At 57.6% G+C, this 17,418-nt stretch overlaps 1 protein-coding gene across 8 annotated transcripts; it reads right to left on the reverse strand.

The window, feature by feature from the left end:
• Positions 1-679: 679 nt before the first annotated feature.
• Positions 680-16,473, reverse strand: CELF6 (CUGBP Elav-like family member 6). Of its 8 annotated transcripts, none has more exons than XM_071754813.1 (13): positions 16,178-16,473; positions 13,291-13,373; positions 8,098-8,146; positions 6,548-6,676; positions 6,347-6,426; positions 5,711-5,854; positions 5,177-5,321; positions 4,948-5,097; positions 4,566-4,628; positions 3,673-3,750; positions 3,416-3,559; positions 2,507-2,662; positions 680-1,968 (listed from the first exon to the last, which is right to left on the reverse strand). In XM_071754813.1, the coding sequence occupies exons 1-12, from the start codon at positions 16,449-16,451 to the stop codon at positions 2,535-2,537; spliced, it is 1,467 nt and encodes a 488-aa protein (XP_071610914.1). In that variant the 5' UTR covers positions 16,452-16,473; the 3' UTR covers positions 680-1,968; positions 2,507-2,534. The 8 variants fall into 8 exon arrangements, with proteins under 8 accessions (XP_071610914.1, XP_071610919.1, XP_071610915.1 ...); XM_071754814.1 differs by having other exon boundaries at positions 1,842-1,968; positions 3,673-3,753; positions 6,548-6,673; XM_071754812.1 differs by having other exon boundaries at positions 1,842-1,968; positions 3,673-3,753.
• Between the last annotated feature and the right edge of the window lie 945 nt (positions 16,474-17,418).

Raw genomic sequence — 17,418 nt, forward strand, 5'->3', positions numbered from 1 at the left:
GTGATACAAAATTCACAAGGCTTTGGAAAAGGGATGGGGCTGCGGGAATGGAATCCCCCTGCTGGGAAGAGTGCAGTGGACAACACGCAGATTAATATAATCAAAGTATTGCCCACTGCGCTCTTCCTGGCATCCCCCTACCACCACACCATGGCAAAGGGATGGTGCTGCAGAGCAGGAACCACACCAAGGAGAAGGGATTGTGTATCAGGCCTATCTCAGGAACATGGGGCCACCCCAAGGTGGTGGGGTTCCTCGTCAGAGGTTTAGGGGTCTGAAGGATTTAAATAAATACCCCGAACCAGCCCTTTGCATCCCACCAGAGACACAGGTGTGGATTTATAAAGAAAGTTAAGGATTGGCTTAAAATAATATCCTGGTTTAGATAGTCACCAGCTGAGACCTGACAGCCTCCTCACAGTGGTGGCCGTGCTCCGAGTTCTGCCCTGGTCCCCTCTGCAGGGGGTGTGTGTGTGAAATTCTCCAGCAAATGGTTGTTCCTGGGAAAATCAAAGCAAGTAAACAGAGAAGGCCAGGCCACTCTGCCAGCTTCTCCAAATTCCCAGATGGTCCCGCCTGGCTGGATGTAAGCTGGTCAGAAAGGGGTTCCCAAGGGGATGATGCCGGGGAATTCGGGTGGTGGGACGCGGCAGTGATTGCTCCAAAGAACCAACCAAGGTGACGATTTTGACAAAATAAGTTTATTTCGCTTCACTTTGTTTCTGCTGAAACCTCACATTTTTTTTTTGTTTTGTCATTTTGTTTTGTTATTTATTTGGCTGAAAAAAAAAAACCCCAACCCCCAAAAAAACCCCAAAACAACCAAAACTGCAGAGAACCACATTGCACTGCTCTCTCCATGGAGCAAGCAAGGGGCTCTCCAACCACCTTCACTCCCCCACCACCGGTTTTTACCAGGGCTGGGGGAGCCACCACAGCCCCCCAACCTCCCACCCCACAGCCCCCCATCCCCAGCCACACATTGGCCCCCCCAAACCGAGCCCTTGAGCCCCCCAAACCGAGCCCTCGAGGAAACACTCGCTGCTCTTAAAGCTCGAGATGTTTTGGGTTTTCCTCAACCCTCTTCATTTTGATTTTCCTTTGTCTTCTTCCTTGCTCGGTTTTTTGTTTTTTTGTTTGTTTTTTTGTATGTGTTTTGTTGTGTTTTTTGTTTGTTTTTGTTTTTTTTAAATTAATTTATTTATAGATATATTTAAAAAAAGCAATAGTCCTTTGGTCCCTAAACTCTAAGGAATGATATGACTCTGAAACAAGTAATCCTATGTCCCTGTGCCAGTGATGAGCAGGGGAACACATGTGTCCCGCTGCCCTTCTCCATGGGATATATATATATATATATACTTATTTATATATATCTTCTGTAAGTCCAACATCCTTTGATCCCCTTGTTTTTTAACCCCTAAACATGGGGAAAAAACCAAATCTTGCCACATTTCCTTATTCCAACCAAACTTTTCCAGGTGAAGTGCCCAAGGCTGGTCCCATCCCACTGGCTTTGGTTTAAGAATCCATTTGGAGCCTCTTTTTCTTCCTTGTTTTCTCCTGGGAAATCAATAGCAGCAAATGAGTGCTTTAAAAAACAAACACAAAGGTAGATCCAGATCCCGGCTGCCCGGAGCTGTCGTCCTTTCTCCCTGTGAGGGATTCAGTGAGTCCCAGCGAGCAGCCAGCAGCAAATCTCAGCCCCAGTGCCGCATCGCTCTCCTCCTTCCTTGTCTTCCTTGCTCTCTTGTTCTCGTTAAGTAACAAACAAGACCAGTTTGGGGAAAAAAATCAAAAAAGGAAAGAAAAGCTATGCCCGGAATGGCTCTCTTCTTTGCCCCCTTTGTCCTTCGCCTTTTCATCTTCCTCCTTGTCCTCCGGGATGTGTTGCAAAGAAAGAGAGTTACGGGTTTGGATACTGCACTTGGGGAGGGGGAAAGTTGTCAGACACCACGGACGCCCAACCTGCAAAAGGGGGAAAGGGCTATTGGGATGTGTCCTGGGAAGGAAGGGAGGGAGAGGGACAGAGGGACTGGTCAAGGGAGGGACTGAGAGAATGGAGGGAAGGATAGAGGGAGAGAGGAAAGAAGAGAGACAGAAGAAGGATGGAGAGACAGACAGAGGGGAAGACAGAAAGAGAAAGGGATTGAGGGAGCGATGGAGGGTAGAGGGAGAGGACAGAGAGAGACAGAGGGAAAGAGAAGAGGGATCAAGCAAGGGATGGAGGGAAGAGATGGAGAGGATAGAGAGAGACAAGAGGGACAGAGAGAGGAACAGGACAGAGAGAGAGATGGAGGGAAGGATGGCAAGAGGGAAAGATCCGAACCCCGGTTTGAATCACCCACACCAAGGGTCTCAGATGAAGAGGCCCCCAGGCACACGTGAGGATGGTTTTGGAGAACCAATGCTGCCTGCCATGAGCCGAGCCCCACTGCCAAGTCCCCCAGGGCAGAGCAGGGGAAGGTGGTCAGCAGAGCCAGGCACTCCCAGCCCCCCCTCTTACCTCTCTGCAGGGCCAGGGTGAGCAGGGGTCAGTAGGGCCTGTTGGCATCTTTCGGCCGCTTTAGCTGGACTTTTAGCCTCTTCATGCCGATCTGGAAGCCGTTCATGGCCTGAATGGCTGCCTGAGCGCTCGTCGGATTGTCAAAACTGACGAAACCTGGGGGCAAGGGGACAGAGGAGTTTGTCACTGTAAACATCACAGGTTGCCACTTGATTTCAGTCAAGGTGTAGAAATCCCACAGGATGCTCCTGGCTTAGAGGCTGGGAGAGGGGTATGGGGGAGTTATGAGGCAGCCCCCGGCTACAGGGCACCGGGTGACAGGCTGATGGCAACTTTGGGAACATCATGGTCTATGGGAACAGTGGGTAAGAAGGTCCAGAGGGACACTGGAATGGCCTCCTGGGGACACTAAGGTGATGGGATTTGTGTGGACACTTTGTGGGCAGGGTAGGCATGAGGGTAGGTGCGCTGGGCTGAGGACACAGGACAGTTAAAGAAGGGACAGCAGCAGGATATGTCCTGTACAGCCACCACGTGGGACAAAAAACTGCCCTTTGGCCCCAGGACAGACAGTCATATTGCTCCAGCCACCTTGCAGCTTTGGTCAGCCATGGGTGTTGCCTGAGCCGGGCCACTGAGCTGGGACATCTAGACAGACCTCCAAGCTGGGATGTCAGGGAGAGCTGGATCTCCATGCTGGGGGCATTGGGCAGAGCCAGAACCCCAAGATGGGATGTCAGGAAAAGTTGGATCCTGGAGGCAGAATGCCATGGAGAACTGGACCACAAAGCAGGGTCAATGGGGAGAGCCAGACCTTTGAGCTGCGAGAGCTGGACCCCTGAACCAGGACACTGGTGAGAGCTGGACTCCAAGCTGGGACATCATGGAGCACCACATGCCAGGACTTACCAAAGCATTTACTCTGGTTGGTGGCACGGTCCACAAAGACTTTGGCAGAGATGACATTGCCAAAAGGCAAGAACATCTGTGTGAGCTCCGCATCCCCGAACTCCTGGGGCAGGTGATAAATAAACAGGTTACAGCCCTCGGGACCTGGGTGACACACAAAGGACAGCCACACATCAAGCGCAAGGCGGGGGTCACCCTGGGGTGGGGGAGTGAGGAGTTGCCAGCCCCACAGGTGGGGTGACCCCACCACCCCTCACCTTCTCGCTGCTGCTGCGGGATGATGGGTGCTTGCTGGGGAAAGGCTTGGCTGATGGGCGCGTAGGCGGTGGGATATGCTGCTGGAAGGGAGAAACGTGGAGCTGAGACCCCAGCATGCACCCCGCTCACACCACAGCCCCAGGAAGGGGCTGGGGACAGGGATGTCCCCTGCTGCCACCCTCAATGGAGGCGCCTATCCTGCCCCAGGGCTCCTGGCTCTGCACTTCCCATCCCTGCTGGCACGCCTGGGGTACAGGGAATACTCTTCGAGGAGGGACACAGGTGGCGGAAGTCGAGGCACTTTTAGTTGAAAAAATACAACAACAACTGGGTATCCAAAACTTAGATTTTCTGTTGGAAATCTGCAAATGGCTGTGTTCCTAACGAAATGGCTGCTGGGTTGAATGTACTGCCACAGGATGCCTTGACTCCCTTCTCCCCAGCCATCGGATTCAGCCCTGTGATGAACATCTAAGGATTTTTGACGTCCTGGTGCCTCCACAGACACCTCTACTAGAGTGCTGGTGTGTTGGTGGGATCCAGCATGGATCCTGCTCTCCGCCACTGTCCAAAATTCACCCCCTCTCCTGGGTACTACCATGAGCTCTCTTTCCCCCATGGAATTAGCATTAAAATTCACTTTCCTCCATCTAAAGTTTCCACAGAGTGACGTGCTGGGAGTGCATCTGTGCTGCTGGGGTTGAAGGGACTGTGCTCTGTCAGCATCACCCCCATGGCTACTAGGGTATGACACTCTGTGTTCACCCCATTGCCCCAGCACTTCACCCAGCACTGTTGTTCAACACCAAGATGATGTTTCACACACACACCAAAAAAAAAAAAAGGTTGAAGAGCAAAGAGGGGAGAAGAAGTGCCAAGCGAAGCTGGAGACCTGCATAGTGCTGCATGCCTGCGTAGGCTTGCTGGAGGGGATCTGCCACCGTCGGGCTTTGAGCTGGAGAGAGAAAAGAAGGGAGAAGGAAAAGAGAATAAGCAAGAGAAACCCAGGGATAAGCAGCTCTCATAGGAGAGGGCTTTTGGCCAAGCACTGAGCTGCCCCATGCAGCTTGGGAGGAGCTGAGATCACTGCCCTGTTCACCCAGGCAGTGATGCCACGGGAGGAGGGATTTCAGTGGAGATCAACACACAGCTGGTTCATCCAGTGTGTTCCTGGGGTAAAGAACACCCTGGAGAGTTCTATGGGGGCTGAGTATGGGTTCCCAACCCCAGGGGGGACACGTTGGAGCCCCCTGGTAAGCTGCCAGGAGGGTTACCTGGGTAGGGGTGGATGCCATTTGTGTAGATGGTCTCCGAGGCAGGCTGTCCATTGGTCTGCGGGGGCAGCGGGCTGAAACCATTCACCCCGATGGGCGCGGCGATGCTGGGCACCGGCGCAGTGCCAATGCCAGGGGGGGTGCTTGTCCCTGCGGGAGGGAGGTGTCAGCACCACCCACCCCAAGGATGCTGAGCAAGGTGGGGAGGGCAAACAGAGAGGGGTCATACCTGAAGAGGGGGTGAGGGGCGTGGCCACCAGTCCGCTGACATTGAAGGCGGCCATTTGCTGCATCTGGGCAGCGGCGATGGCGGCCATGGGGTTGAGGCAGGTCCCCTGGGCAGCTGCCATCAGGGCCGCCTGCTGCTGCATGATCTTAGTGGGGAAAAGGGGAAAACAATCAAGAGGGAGGGAGAAAGGGAGAGCAGGGGAGGATAAATTAGCATCCCCTCTTCACACCCAGGCACAGGAGTTCATGGGAGTAAATGGCACCTGCTGCCAGACCCAGGCACAGGAGGAGGTCTAGGTGACATTAAAAAAGGGAATATATGGGACTGCTGTGCCCTACAGCTGTGCCATCGTCCCCTGGGGGGCTAAAGCCCTCTGTTGTGCCCCCAGATGAGGATACACCAACCCTGATAGGCATCTGCACTCACTGGCACTGGTGAAATCCCACACAGGCTTTCACAGGTAAAACAAGCACACCCCCCAAACCGTGGGGTTCCCCAAAAACGCCCCCGCTCTCAGTGGACACCATCTCCTACCGCTTGCGTATAGGCCCCATAGGCGCCAAACTGGATGGTCATGGGGTTGAAGATGCCCAGCTGCCCCGCCATCTGATGCATCCGCCGCAGGGTCCTCTCCTTATCTGTGTCCGCAAACTTCACCACCAGGCTGGACGAGGCACCCTGAGACAGGAGCAAGATGGTGGGGTCTGGCTCCGGCCGGCCAATGGTGGGGTCCCAGAGATGCCCCCAAAATGTCTCCCCACTCCAGGGTAGGATTCGCTCGCTTGCAGCAGCCGCAGCATCCTTGGCCCCAGGGATGCTGCCTGGCTTGGCAGCAGCAAGCAGCGATCGATGCAAGGTTTAATTATAGCTGTTTTTTCTCCCTGGCGGTAGCTCGCTGACCTCTGTTTCCTTTTTCCTCCTGCTCGTTCACAGATTTGACCTTCGGCGTTAATTAAACAGCCCCTTTCTCCAGCACAGAGGGAATTAGCCCCACGCACCCACCCCCTGGGGCTCAGCACCCAGGCAAGGATGAACCTGGGGGTGATCTGGCCAACAAATTGCCCGTCTGTAGGATTTTGATCCAATTAGACAGAGGATCAAATTAGCTGGTGATTGGATTATGCAGGCAGCACGGGGTCGAATGGGGCAGGGCAAGAGCCCGGCACTTACCGGCATGGTTTGGCTGCCGTGCAGACTGTTGATGGCAGCCTGCGCCTCAGCGTGGCTGCCGTATTTCACAAAGGCACAACCTAAGGGCAGAGAAGGGACATGGGAGAGGTTGGATTTGGCCACTGCTGTGCTGCCAGCAGCTCCCACCCTCCGTGGGTGCCTGCTGCCTGCAGGGTGCTCACCCAGCTCCCCAGGACCCACCTTTGCTGGCTCCATCAGGCCCTCGGAGGATGGTGCACTCCTCAATCTGTCCAAAGGGCTCAAAGAGGCGCCGGACGTCATCCTCACTCTGCTGCTTCCCCAGCATGCCCACAAAGAGCTTCCTGTCTTCTAAAAACAAAACCCAGCCCATCGGAGAGGGAAAGAGCCAGGTAACACCGGAGTCTGGGGAGGGAGCAATGCTGATCCAGAGGCGAAGAGGCAGAGTTTATCACCTCCATCTTATAAAACACTTGGGGTGGGAAAACCTCTTCTCCAGGGAAACTGCTGTGGGGTGAAGCTGGGAAGAGCCAGCTTCTATTTGTGGACTGGAGCTGGGGCTTTTCATGGGGATGGAGGAGCCAGCTTGCCCGGCACCGGTGTGGGATGCGGTTGGGAAACAAAGAGAGACCGCAAAAACAGCAGCGATTGCCTCCGTATGATTGACTCACAGAATAACCCACAGCCTCCGGCCGTGCCCAGGGGACATAAATAAACCAAACACGAGAGAAGGGAGAGTAAATAATGAGAATTTCATAATTATTACCAGCATCTGTCTTGCGCAGCCACGTGCTCCCACCGCGCGCTAATGGCATTTGACAAAGAAAATAAGGTGGCCTGTCAAGAGCGTTGCCAGGGAAATAAATAAATAACGGCAGGAGACAATTTATGCTCTGTCCGTTTAGATACCAGGAAAATTAGTTAAAGGAATAGGGCTTGTGCGTTGTCTACTTAAACATAAACCATCTCCTGGCACAGGTGGCTGAGGGGATCAGGCCCGGCAGCCAAGCATCACCCTCTGGGTGAGGGTGCCCGAGCCTGCCCATTGATTTTTAATCCTTGCCCAATTACACACAATAAGTGGGTTATTTACTAGCCAGGTCCCACCAGGACATGCCAGGAACAGTTTGTGGCATGTTTGATTAGGTGTTTGGAGCAGGGGGATAACTGCCCCAGCTGTCCTGAGGAGGACACGCAGCCCCACACCTGTCCTGCCTGTCCCAGCATCCCTACGTGCCCGCCGTTGGCTCATGACACTGAGAACTTTGCAGGGTTTTGATCCAGTTCCTGCAATTTTGCCCCAGTTATCAACTCAGCCTGGAAATGCCACAGCCCCATCAGCCCCTACCACCCATGGAGAATTTTGGGGAAAGGGGGCAGTTTCTGTTTGCTAGGGGCTCCTGCATCCAGCTCTGCCAGGATCCCCACAGGCATCTGTAGGCAGGGACTCAGGTTGTTTGACAGAGGAAGGGGCTGTCACAGAGTAGCTCTGCCTGGGTGTGGCATCAGGATGCTGGTGGTATGACATCAGGATGTTTTTGGCATGACGCCAGCACATTCACAGCATAACATCAGGGATGGCAAAAGGCAGGGAGAGACAGGGTTATATTGGGGATCCAGATTTGGGTGTCACTGGCACAGGCAGCCCCTTTCACAGGTTCCTCTGCAAACCAGTCTCCCCATGGCAGCCCCTGTGATGTCCCCCACCACCCCCAGGTGACCCTGCAGCACCCTCCTGCCCACAGAGGGCAGCCAGGGAAGGGGGGACCTACCTCCTCGGCCCTCACTGTCGGCCGGCTTCACCTGGATGGGGCGGTTCATCTGCAACACAGAAGGGGGAAAGGAGGGTGGTCAAAGAGGGTGCTGTGCCCCCCACCCCATGCTGTGCCCTTTCCATGGGGAACATCAGGATTCAGCCCTAGCCTGGTGCCAGAGGCCAGAGAACAGGGGAGTGAAAGAAGAGACCTGGGGCTGGTGACCACGCCAAACTGGGCAGAGGGCGATGCCACAGCCCTGGAGATTGAGTGTCCGGTGCCAACCTTGGCCACCTTCCCTCTTTCCTCGACTGCAAAGGACTGCAGAGGTGGCAGCAGCACCTGGCTGGCCCCAGCCCCTCCGGTGGTACTGCCACCACTCCCTTTTGCCCGATTCTCACCCAGTTTCAGCCTCCTCTTGCACCTTTTTGCCTGTGGAGCCATGTGACATGCATGTGAGGCAGGGCACCCTGGGCCAAAGCAGGTGCCCCTGACCCCTGGCCCACTGAGCCATCGCTCCTCCTCTCTCCCCCTCCTTTTTTCCCCTCTTTTCACCGAAAAATGCTACAATTACAGCTGTTTCCACGGCAACAAGCATGCTTCCCCCGCGCTGCTGAGGGCCTGAGCCATGTGCTCGATGGGGTCGTCACGGCAACAGCAGGATGTCAAGCATGACGGGGCGTGTGTGAGCGCACACGCGCGCTGCAGTCGTACCCCCACCCTGGGGTCTCCTCTGCATGACTCTGGGGGGGGGGGGATGTCCCCGACTTTAGGGGCTGGGTAGGGGTAGTAGCATATCCTAGCACCTGGGGTGAGGAAGAGGATGGTTAAGGAAGAAGAGGAGGGAGGTTTCCACAGCAACCGCCTCATCTCCAGGGAAACGCGGGGAGAAATGTCAGTGCAGAGCTGGGGGATGCTCCAGGGAGGGGACTGGGTCCCCAGGAGCCATGTGGTGGCACTGAGGGACAGAGGGCCACCTGGCTGCTCCTGTGTCACACATCGTGCCATCAGTCCCCTAAACATCCACCCTGCGCCAAGCCCACCCCAGAGGCTGTGACAGCATGGAGATCCATGGGACCAACATCGTCTTTGTCCGTGGCACGTCCAAGAGCAGGGAACCCCATTTTGAGGGGGCTGCCCCCCCTCACTGACCCACCAGCCCCATTTACCAGCTCGATGGCCTTTGATGGAATAAATTTCCCATGCCCGCTGCTGTATGCTTAATGTAACAAACCAGGCGCGTATGATTTAGAATAACATTTACGGAGCCGCAGAGTGTCATTTTGATGTGTCTCCCGTCTCTGCTCGCCAGTTATTAAACTGTATTGATTTGCTGGGAGCAGGTGATGTTTATAAATGTCAGGCCCCAGGGACCAGCTACCCTACCCCAGGGCTGCTGCACCGCACTGGGGGGAAAATGCCCCAGCCCATGGACACCCCTGTGCCCACCCCAGCGTGCTCATTGACCCCCTGCACCCATTCCTGTGGCACAGATCGATGGCTTGAGCACCCAAGACCTCTCTCTGTGTCCAGCTGTCTGGCACCCGTCTGTCTGTCTGTCCTTACCACACCTCTGTGCCCAGCAGGTCACCCAGCCACTCACTGCTGCCCAATTGCCCTCCATCCATCCTCCGACACACAACAACCACCCAGCCATCTCCCCTGGCTCATTACACCCACACATCCACTCCCTGACACCCATCTGTTCATTCACCCAACACTGACACCCACACAACCACCTGTCCACCCATCTCCACCTAAGATTCACCCATCAGTTCACCCACTCATTCCAAACACACACACCCATAGCACCCATCCATCCAACCCCACAACACCCAGCCATTCCCCTGACACCCATTCACCCCCCCATCACCTCTGTCCATCCCTACAGCATACATCCCTCCACTCCCAAAGCACCCCCACCCGTGTCCCCCCCTCCATCCTTGAATACCCCAAGGACACCCTGGTGCATGCAGTGTCACAGGAGACCCTGTCTGGGGTGTCCCAGCACCCACCAGTGCTGTCACCCATGAGTGCTCTAGCTACAGACCCTCTTGGCCAAACCACTGGTGTGATACAGCCTGAGGGGGTCACCACCAGATGTTAAACCACCACCTGACCCCTTGGGCACTGTCACCCACCCAAATTTGAAGCCCCTCAGAAGGGAGAGCCAGGCCATGGTGCCACCCTGCAGTTGGACCTGCCCCACAGGGCAGCGTCCCTTCTGGCCCTCGCCTCTTCCCTGGTGTCACCATCCTCCTTGTGCCCAGCAGCCAGAGAGTCCCAGTGAGGAGGTCAACCATGCATCCCACTGAGCCAAGATGGTGCAGGAAGACAGGCACTGGAGTAGAGGCAGCCCCTCATCATGGGGACATCCTGGTGAAGTCACAATTAGCGGACATGGTCCTAGGGACAGTCATGCCACTGCACAGCCCCACACATGCTCCCCACATGACCCCACAGCCCCTACAGCCACACTCCTGCACACTCCAATGCACAACCACACCCTCTGTGCACACCCACCCACCCACGGCCTCCTCTACACCCCCCGCACAACCTCACCCCTGAACAGCCGTGTGCCTGCACCCCCGCACAGCTGAACAGCTGTCCCAGCATGGCTGCACACCCACGTGAGCCATGCACCCGCCTCCTGCACACCCCTCCTGAGCATCCACTCCCCCCCACAGCACCAGCAGCAGCCTCCCCGCAGCTGTGAGCCCTGCACAGCCACAGGCACACACAACATTCTTTGCCTCAGTTTCCCCATTGTGCGTCCACAGGGAGACCCTCAGCAGCACTCTGTGGGCACACGGGCACCCAGAGCTGGAGACCACCCCCAGCAGCACCTACACACCCCCGCGCACCTCCGAGTCCTGCACACCCACTGCTGCCACTCCACATACACCCGCACCCACCGCACAATCACTGTGGGCAAAGACCACCTCACACACACACACACACACACCACCAAACCATCAACATGGTGCACACCCTGCACACCCACCCTGGCAGCAACCGCTCCCCATCAACCATGCACCCAGGGGCAAAACGGGACCTCTACAGTGCCCTGAGCACAGCCCCATGCACACCTGAACCACATACAGCACCAACACCCACAGCCAACCCCAGGGAGTGGGGGAAACACTCCTCAGCCAGTACACAGACACACAAAACCACCCCTTGGTGCAGATACACCCTTCTCACCAATACAGGCATTCACATACCCTTTCCCTGCCTGCAGGTACAACCTGCTCACCAGAACCCACACCAACACAAAGTAGCCTGGGTGCAGATACGCCTTCCTGACCAAGACCCTCATAAACACACCCCACCCCTGCCTGCTGATACATGTTCCAGACCAACACCCCCACCATCACACACAGCATTCTGGGTGCAGATACACCCTGCTGACCAACACCCTCACCAACACGGCTTATCCCTGGGTATAGACACACTCTGCTCACCAACACACACATACACACCACCACCGGGTGCAAATATGCCCTCCCCACCAACATCCACATTCAGGCACAGCATCCGGGGTGCAGACACACGCTTCCCACCAACATCCACGCTCACACACCACATCCCGGTGCGCAGATACGCCCTCTCCACCAACACCCTCCTGCCAACACCTTACCCATCCCTGGATGCAGATACACACACATCACCAACAACCTGCCTGCCAGCACATCCACCCCACCCCCGGGTGCAGATACACCCTCCTTACCGACACCTACCTCCACACACAGCATCCCCCGGAGCACATGCCCCCACCCCACCAACACCGACAGTCGCACACCCCATCCCTACGTGTTCACCGACACCATCCCCACCCCCGGCAGTAGATATTCCCATCTCACCCCCAGCCATGCTCGCAGCCCCGCGCTGCCTGCACGCCCACCCTCCACACCCACGCCCCGCGCCCCCGGGGCAGGCACAGCCCCGCACCGCCACCACCCGCACGCTCCTCCATGCAAACGCCGCCCTGGGCGCACCCCTCCCCACGGGTGCGGATGCCCCAGAGCACACCCAGGCTGCCGGGCCGGGCCGAGCCGGACCGGCGGCAGACAAAAGCGGAGCCGTACCTCGATGCAGAGGATCTTGGACCCAGCGGGCACCCACAGCACGGGCGGCCGCGGCCCCGGCGCCGGCACCTGCGGCAGCTGCATGGCCCAGCCCGGCCCGGCCCGGCTGGCCTCGGCTGGGCTCGGCTCGGCCCGGCTCGGCTGGGCTGGGCTGGGCTGGGTTGGGTTCGGTCTGGGCCGTCTCGGTTCGGCTCGTCTCGGCCCGATTCGGCTGGGCTCGGCTGGGCTCGCGCAGCAGCGCGCGAGGGGCGGGGCAGTGGGAGGGGCGGGGCAGCCCCGCGAGCCGGGCCGAGCCGGGCCGGGCCGAGCCGAGAGGCGGGACCGAGCCGAGCCTAGGACACGCCTCGGGGCGGTGCACCCTCCATGGGGGAGCGCAGCTATGGGGGTCCATAGCTGTTGTGGTTAGCAGCTATAGGGGGTGCATAGCTATGGGGGGGCACTGCTATAGGGGAGCACAACTATGGGGGTCCACAGCTATAAGTGGTGCGCAGAAGCCTGGGGCTGTGCACACCCACCCTGCTGGGTGCACACACCTGCCGGAGTGCTGGCCACCCACCGGTGGGTGCTCACACACACTCCACCCCTTGCTCAGCCCAAGCCAGGTGAGGTGTGAGCAGGTACCCCAGCCACACACCTTGCACATGCATGTACACACACACGGAGGGGTGACAAAGAGGGGACACAGTCAAGCTGGTATGTTGCTGGCAGAGCTTGGCTACAGACCTCCTTCAGGCTAACAACCCACAGTGGGTTGTTAACTCTTAAAACCTACTGATTTCGCACCACTGGTGAGAGTGTGGCTCAGGAAGCCACGTGCCTCATTCCCCTTCACCAGCTTTGCACACCCTTGGTTGGGATTGATATTCACGGGCCCCAGCGCTTTCCCCAGCCAACTGGCGGCCCTATTGATTTTTATTTAGGAGAATAATTAAATATTTATTTTCACTTTGTTAAGCTCAGGAGGTCAGAGCCCACAGAAAGCGCAATAGCACGTGGGTGGCAGGAAAATCAATGCTTTGGTTTGTGGCTGCTGGAAGCGGCTCCTGTGCCTACAACCTGGGGAGGTGTCACCATGTGTATCCCCCGCACCAGCTCCCCCTCCAGCCCCCCTGTTGTCACTTACCCCTGGCAGTGTCTTCTGTTCATGCAGGGCGCTCTGTGCCTTCAGGGCCGAGTCACGGGCGCAGTAGGTGAGGAAGGCACAGCCTGTAGGGATGGGGAGATGGGGTCAGTGTCCAGCCTGGCATTGCCACAAAGCCCCTGGGCACAGGTGCCCTCAAACATGGCACTGGGGCATCTCAGTACCCCTGCATCCAGCACCCCAGCACTTGACTCTCTGGTATTTGGCACCCTGGCACCATGGCATACAGCACCCCAGCACCCTGGCAATCAGACATCAGCACGACAGCACCCTGGCACCCCAAAATCCTAGGACCCAGCACTCTGGCACCCTGGCATCCATCATCCTGGCATCCTGACACTCTGACATTCAGCACCATGGAACCCTGGGGTGCAACATCCTGGCACCTTGGCACCCTGTCATCCATCATCCCAGCACCTTGGCACCCAGGTGGGCAACACCTCCAGCGGGACCTGAGCTCAGCCCTAAAATGGGGTGGGGAATCTCCACACAAAAGAGATGGAGCAGCGGGATAAGGGAAGGAGCAAGAGCAGGCAGCAAGTCTGGCAGTGTGCAGGCAGCAGCACCCCAGCCCTGAGTTCCAGGGAAAGCCACGGCTGAAGCCCATTGGGAAGCAGATCTCCAAGCATCGAGGCTGCCCATTCCATTTTGTCATCATGCTTCTCCCAGTCCTGAGCATCCTCCTCGGGATGGGACACATGTGGCGAAGGTGTTCCAGCTCCTCTGACATCGCAGCACTTAGGAAATCAGCAATACGCCTGGGGCGAGGTTTTCCCACGCTGACTCACGCTGCCGAGCCGCTCGCTCGCTCCTTCAGAGCTGGTGGCGATCTGTGAGCCCCGGGGATGGGGTCTCGTCCTCTCCTCCCCATCTGTCCCGTTCCCATGGGAGCCTCCCTGGTCCCCGTGCTGCTGCCATGCCACTCCCCCCCCAAGGGCTCCCCCTCAATTTGCCAGGGTTACATCCAAAAGCATCTGAAAGTGATATTAAAACAGCAGCAAAACAGTTTCCCTTCAACAAAGTAAATATTTAATAAAATTGACATTGATGCATTTTTAATATTGGCACAATTAAATCCACCAGCTGATTAAGTATTAATAACTCTTAATAAGTACAATCAGCATGCCTGGGAGGAGAGGGAGAGCAGCAGCTGGGCGACGGGACACCTTGGGGTGTTGGGGACATCTTCCCTCACAGGGAGCAAGGGAAGATCCCCCCAGATAAATATCATCCCACTGCGGGTGGAAAGGGGAGGTCAGCACAGCCGCTCGCGTCAGTCCTGGTGCCATTTCCAGTGTTTACCATCTGTAATCATGCTGGCTTCCTCCTCTCTGCTTTTTTCCTCCTTTTCCCCTGCAGGCAACAATGTGGATGATGCCCAGGCATACTGAAGAAGTTCAGAGGGATGGAGCAGGAGCAATCCCACTCCTGAGGCTCACTGGGAGGAAGGGTGCCATTCAGATTAGAGGAGTGTCCACAATTAAATCATGCATCTGGGCCGCAGCAGATGAAGCCTGCACTGGAGGAAGCACCAAGGGGACCTGGACATGGTGCAAATCCTGTTGTTTGGGGCATGCAAGCAGCTTCAGAGGCACCTGGCGACATTTCGGAGGCAGAGTTGAGCAGAACAACAGCATCTGGGCAGCTGCCCCACAGCCAAAGGACACTGATGTGGCAGCATCCACAAGCACCAACCTTGGCTTCCCAGGAAGTCCTGCCAAAGAGGACACTACCCATGGCAGAGGGGCTTGCAACAGCATGTGGAGCAGAATGAGATCCCATCCAGGTGACACCCGAGATGTCCTGACCCTGCTCTGGCACAGCAGACCACTGGCTCACATGTGTAGGGTTCCATAAATATCTTGGCAGTGCAGGTGTGAGCCCCTAGGTGCAACGCTGCCCATGGTGCTGGGTGCTCTGCCATGATCCCATGATCCATGCCAGCATGCCAACCAGGCCCCAGACCTGCTGGATCTTGGAGCAGGTTGTCCCGACCCCCCTGCAGAGTTCTGGGACACAGCACAGGCAGGGAGCTGGCATGTGGGTGCCTGTATCCTACCTAGGTGGGTACCTTCACCCCAGAGGTGCTCCAACTCCAACGGTGCCCAAAACTCACACGGGTGCCCCAATGCCATACAGGTGCCCCCAGCCTAGGCAGGTGCCCCAAACACTGCTGGGGTGCTCCCAAGGTGGACAACAGCTCCCAACCCCAGGTTGTGCTCCCACCTCAGGTGAGTGTCTCCATATCAGGGGTATGCCTCCACCTCAGGGGCAGCCCAATCAGAGTGGTGCCCCACCTTAAGTGTAGCTCACCTCAGGTGTACCCCACTTCAGGGGTACTTTGTACCAGGGTACCCTTCAACTGGCATGCCCCCACCTCCGGGGTGCCCCTTACCAGTGTGACCCATTCTGGGGCACCCCCACCTCAGAAGCACCTTTACCTAACGAGTGCACCATACTGAGGTACTTCTACCTTTGGGATACCCCAAACCACACTCCCCCAACCAAGGGGTACATTCAACTCAGGGGTATTTCCACCTCCAGGATCCCCCTACCTCATGGGTACCTCTAGATTCAGGGTACCTCACCTCGGAGGTACCTCAGTGCCCCACCTCAGGGTGTCCCATCTCAGAAGTACCTCCAGCTCAGGGGCACCCCGTCCTCAGAGGAGCCCCACACCAGCGTCCCTCACCTGTGGTACTTCCAGACGATGGGTGCTCCACCTCAAAGCATCCTGCCTGAGGGCTGCCCCTACCTCGGGGTTCTCCATCTCAGCGGTGTCCCACATCAGGGGTCCATCACCTCAGGACACCTCGCCTGGTCGCGCCCCGACGCCGGGCGCTGAGTCCTCCGTCCTCCCCCCCCGTACCTTTGTGCATGCCGGTGAAGCGATCCTTGAGGACGGTGAGCTCGTAGATGCGGCCGAACTCCTCGAAGAGCGGCTTGAGGTCGCTCTCCTCCAGGTTCCGCGGGATCTGCCCCACGAACAGCTTGATGGCGTCGTGATCCTTCATGGCGATGGCGCCGGGCGGGCGGCTCAGCCCGTTCACTCGGCCGCTGTTCGCGGTGCTGAACGCCGCCCCCGCCGCCGCCTCCGCCGCCGCCGCCGCCGCCGCCACCACGCCGCTGCCCGCCGCGGCCATGGCCCGCTCCGCCGCCGCCGCCGCCGCCCGCCCCGCCCCGCCCCGCCCCGCGCCGCGCCGATCGGAACCGCTCGGCACCGCTCGGCACCGCTCGGCACCGCTCGGCTCGGCCCGGGCCTCCCCGCCCGCCGCTCCCCCCCCCTCTCCCCTGCCCGTCACCCCTCCCCTGCTGACGTCAGCCGCCCGGCCCCGGCCAGACGCACGGGATTAGCATAATGAGGGAGCGATGGCCAATCAGGAGGGGCGGCGGCAGCCGCGCGGGGACCCCGGCCCCGCCCACTGCTGCCCCCCGCCGGCCCGACCCCCCCCTCCTGCTTGCCGCCCCCCCTGCGGCCGTCAGTAGGTTCCAGGGTTAACACCCCGCTTCCCCCCCCCCCGAGAGCGGGCTCAAAAGGTACTTGGTTGCATTTGTTTTTTCATCTCGATGGACCACCCCCATCACGCCCCTGAAAAGCTGTAATTAGACTCCACGCCTTTACTATCCGGAGCAGTCTTTAATTAATTACTCGCAGAGTAGCAGCGGGGCTGGGGGTGCCAGGCATCCCCGGCACACGGCCACACACGTGCAGGTGTGTGCAAGTATACGTGAGCACCGGGTGTGCCAGTGTGTGCATGTATGTCACAAGCAAGTCCATGTGTGCTAAAACGCGTGCACACCCATGGAAGCGTGCATGTGCATATGCATGTTCAAATGTGTGTGCAAGTGCGTGTGAGCACACGTGTGTGCTGCAAGCATGTGCACATAGCTACAGGTAAGCACACGGCTGTGCAAGCAGCACATGTGTACATGCAGGTGCATGCCTGTGTTGCAAGCCTGTGGGGTGCCATGCAAGTGTATGTGCATGCACCCGTATGCATGTGCAAGCACAGATATGCAAGCATGTGCATGAGTGCACGTGTTTGCAAGCACCCGTATGCGAGTGCACGGCTGTGCATGAGTGCCTGTTTGCAAAGAACTGTATGCACG

The sequence above is a fragment of the Heliangelus exortis genome, chromosome 11 (assembly GCF_036169615.1).
Source record: "Heliangelus exortis chromosome 11, bHelExo1.hap1, whole genome shotgun sequence".
NCBI classification, from domain to species: Eukaryota; Metazoa; Chordata; class Aves; order Apodiformes; family Trochilidae; genus Heliangelus; species Heliangelus exortis.